This window comes from Galeopterus variegatus, unplaced genomic scaffold (genome assembly GCF_000696425.1).
Source record: "Galeopterus variegatus unplaced genomic scaffold, G_variegatus-3.0.2 Scaffold3932, whole genome shotgun sequence".
Lineage (NCBI taxonomy): Eukaryota > Metazoa > Chordata > Mammalia > Dermoptera > Cynocephalidae > Galeopterus > Galeopterus variegatus.
This window is the reverse complement of record NW_007730043.1, coordinates 168609-172918: the sequence shown is the minus strand read 5'-3', so window position 1 is coordinate 172918 and position 4310 is coordinate 168609. Positions and strand designations below refer to the sequence as shown.

Below are 4310 nucleotides of genomic sequence, written 5' to 3'. Positions count from 1 at the left end.
CCGTTGCCGGACACGGAAAAAGACAAAAAAAAAAAAAAAATGGTAAAGAAGTCTATGAAACTGTTCCTGTTTTATCTTAAGAAGTTTATGAGTTAAATAGACCTCTTTATTATATTTATAAATTCCCCTGTTAGCAAAGGGGACCCTTAGAAATTTTGAATTTGTCTTTTCATTTCATCTTCCATATGAATTCAGTTATGTATAACTGGCTGATCTATATATTTGAGGGGAAAAATTGTAGGTTATACCTTTCTAGCCCATTCATACCTAGAATAGTACTTGGCACATAGTAGGTGCTCATTAATACTTGTTGAATAAAAAAGTTATTACATAGCCCAGTTAGTATTACATGGTGAAAAACAAGTAGCCTAGATAGTAGTGCAAATGTAGCTCATTCCAGAAGAGTGCTGCCAAGCACCAGGAGGGGCAGGGAGGGGCTCCAGGTGTTTAATGCAAGCCCATTGCCACCATTAGAAGACCTTGAGGTTTATATCATGTTCACTCTAATCTAACTCCATACTCATACTAATAACATTCTCTTACCCCCTCCATCAGAATTCTTTCTGTTTAGCCTCCTATAGCTACAGGCCACACTTTAAATCTGCCACTGATATGCTCCATTAGGCTCAAAGCCTGTTTGGTTTGATTTGTTTTTAGTGGGAGAACTTGATTGATACCTTTCAAGGTTTCCCTTAATGGTAGGTTTTAACCCAGTTCCTTTAAACAGCTCATAATCTAGAACAAAGGTTCTGAAAGTGTGGTCCCTAAACTAGCAGTATCAGTATCACTTGAAAGTGTAAGAAATGAAAATTCTTGGCCCCACACTAGTCCCAGCAATCTGCTTTCACAAGCCCTGTAGCTGATTCTGCACACTAGAGCTGGAGAGCCACTGGTCTAGGATAGAGAAGATTTCATGTGCAAAATTTCCCTTTAAACACATTTTGTAATGGCTCTATTCTGTAAGTCAAGGTGCACATTTATTCATACCTGCTAATAATTTTTTCCTACCTTTTCTATTTTGAAAAATATCAAACCTTCATAAAACTTGCAAGATATTACAGTGAACATCCATTTCTCCTTTGCTTCAATTCACCTATTGTTAACATTTTGCCACATTTGCTTTCTCTCTCTCTCTTTATTCTGAACCATTTGAGTTAGTTGCAGATTACTCATCCACCAAATATTTCAATGTACTGTTTCTAAATTTTCTTTTCTTTTTTTGGCGGCTGGCTGGTACTTAGGATCTGAACCCCTGACCTTGGTGTTACAAGGCTGCACTCTAACCAAGTGAGCTAACCTGCCTGCCCAAGGATCATTTTAAGTTAAAAAAAATTAAAACTTAGAATCTAAGATCCAGGTGCCTATTGATGTAGCAGTACTTGGATATTTTTGGTGGTATTAAGGAATTGTTATTAATTTTTTAGGTATGGTAATGGTATTGGGGTTCAGTTCTTTAAAAGAGTCCTTTCAGGTTTCTTTAAGATACATACTGAAATATTTATCGATATAATGCAATGGTGGTTTGGATTAGCTTCAAAATTATCCAGTGGGGGTAGCCAGTAGCAAACGGGATGTAGCGTAATGGATGAAAGAAAATTGGCCACAAGTTGATAATTATTTCAGTTGGGTGATGGGCACATGGGACTTAAACTGTGCTCCTTACTTTTGTATATGTTTGAAATCTTCCATAATAAGTTAAAAAGAAATGGTGGTAGTCACTCAAAAGATGGGACATTTTTACATTGATATTACAGATTACAAAAGATAGTGCTAATTTTCCATTAAGGATGCAAAGTGTAAAGGGCACTTGAGGGTGGAACTGACATCCAGCATCCCCTGTGTGTCAGGCACTATGCACACTGGCATTCTGTGTTGGACATCGGTTAAGATACTGGCTTCCCTCTTTGCTTGCAGTTAGCAAATTAAATGGTCCCTGTCCCCATTAATCCCTATATTTCTTGATGATAAGAATTAATGAAATTCATAATCTGATGTCATTATATTTTACCATTCCAACTGATATATTTAATAGCTATTTATAAATATATTTATTGACAGCTTGAAACAAAGTTCAAGAGTGACTTAAATGGGGGCATCTTGGCTGAGAGGGAAGAACCCCTCCGGTGCCTAATAAAGTTCTCTAGCCCACATCTTTTGGAAGCATTGAAATCCTTAGCACCAGCCGGTGAGTGGTCAGCTTATTTTACAAGCTAGAAACATTAACAACATACCTCCATCTGAGCCCCTCCCTGCTGACTGATTCCCTCTGAGCTATCCCATTGCTCCACTCTGCTACCCCATTGTGCCCTGTTGCATTTCCTGCTGCTGAACTTAATGGGGGGGGGTTCGGGGGAGGATGATCCACCCTCTCTTCTTGGCCATTTTTAAACTGACTCAAATCTTTGCCCTGTGAGTGTTTTAATTTTCTTTCTTTTTTTTTTTTTAATTTCAGGTATCGCAGATGCACCACTCTCTCCATTGCTTACTTGCATACCCAGCAAGAGAATGAATTATTTTAAAATTAGAGATAAATGAGAGTATGTGGTTTTGTAAGCACATCAGCTCCTTAACTATATTGCACACATATTTCAGTTCATGGCTGGCTGGATAGCTTCTGTTTATACTTGTATTTTAGAAATTAATTCTTGGTAATGAAAATTTAGAAATGTTCATATAATTGGTGGGACTGATTCTTTCCTCCTCCACAATACCCTAAGTATAGCAGTTGTGGGCGTTTGAGATTGACAGGATATATACATGGCTCCCGATGTGACCTTAAGTGCCTGAATGCTCTGAAGTCAAGCATATGGCACAGTAGTTGAGACTGTTGGGCATCATGTCAAGCGTACTTTTTTTCACTCCTGTATCTCCCTGATCATGGGGAGATCTGGTTCCAGTGGCTGGGTTCCAGGGATTTTCTCTTAAGCGCTGGATCATGGAAAGAAACACCAAGAAACTATACCCAACTCAAAGCTTTCCAGGAGAATCATAAAATTGCTCCATTCAGAGGGTAGAGTTGGGTCCACTAAGTTATTATTGCAGGAGGTTGCATATCTGATGATTCAGTTATATAAAATAAATGTTTTCATTGTAAATATGATACTTTTCATCACCTGTTTATCATAACGTGGAACATTCAAACTGACCAATATTATGCTGATTTGTGAATAAAGATGTTGAAAAACTGGTACATTAGTTGCTTTTGGTGAAAATCCTTCAGTGATCATCACTAAATAGCATGTCCTTTTATAATAACATTTTAAAATCTGTTCCCTATCTTGTTCCAGAGAGGATTTGGTGTTATAAAAATACATGTTACAATTATAAAATTGAAAGGTGAGGAAATCTGGGCAGATAGGAGGACAAAAAAGAACAGGAGAAGAAAACAAGCCTAGGAGATTACTATGTAAGAATGTAACAGTGCCTCCCCAGTTGCTAGAAGACTGAAAATTTAGTGTGGAGTTTGCCAGTAACCAAACAGAAAAGAAAACACTAATTTGTGAATAAAGACATTTTAAAAGTGGTACATCAGTTACTTTTGATGAAAATCAAAAAGAGGCATAATATACAGAATATATAAATACAGTCAGAAAAAGGGCTAAACAATGCTTTATCATGTAACGCTATTACCTATCGATTACAGGTGAAAAATTGTTTTTAGATTTAATTTAATTTAGAAATGTCATAGACACTTCAGTTATCCCAAGTGAGACACTGAGTCTTTAGGGGCTTAATAATGCCAATTTCCTTTTGACCATAGTCACAGTTTAGGGCATCTTTCCCTACATACACACACGTAGTAGGTACTTCTGCTCAGTGCCTGAATGCCTGCGTTAGGTCTACACAGAGGTCCTGCAGGTTCCCAGGATGGTTTCCCATGGGCTCAGCCCTCCCTGGTACTTGGGAGGAGTGTGTAACTGGTTGCGAACAAGAAAGACACCAGTCATATTATCCATTCTATAGTGGTACCACTTGAGGCTGTACCCTGTGCTCCTCCCAGACAGAGGTTCCTACTTAAGGAAATGAGAAGACTGGTTGCAGGTTCACTGAACTCTTATCTATTATGTATTTCATAATCATGTTCAAATGCAGCTTGGGAACCGATGCAGCAGTAAATGCAGAGCCAAGGACCTCTACAGTGAAAGGAATTTACTGCACATTAGATAAGGTCTCCAAAAATGAATAATAACTAATATTTTATTGAATATGACTACGTGGCAGGCACTGTGCTAAATATTTCATATGCATTATCATATTTTCATAAGGCAGGCAGCATTACTAGTCTTATTTTACTTACATGGATACCAAAG

The 4310-nt window shown here is 37.8% G+C and overlaps 1 protein-coding gene across 1 annotated transcript in view; it reads left to right on the top strand.

Annotated features, from left to right (window-relative positions):
* The window catches only part of CENPN (centromere protein N), a 27784-nt gene extending 24594 nt beyond the window's left edge, over nucleotides 1-3190 (top strand). Inside the window, exons 8-9 of the mRNA XM_008586321.1 lie at nucleotides 2059-2185; nucleotides 2453-3190. Of these exons, the coding sequence (XP_008584543.1) occupies nucleotides 2059-2185; nucleotides 2453-2535 (210 nt within the window). The 3' untranslated portion in view covers nucleotides 2536-3190. The remainder of the gene's footprint in view (nucleotides 1-2058; nucleotides 2186-2452) is intronic.
* The last annotated feature ends 1120 nt before the right edge of the window (nucleotides 3191-4310 follow it).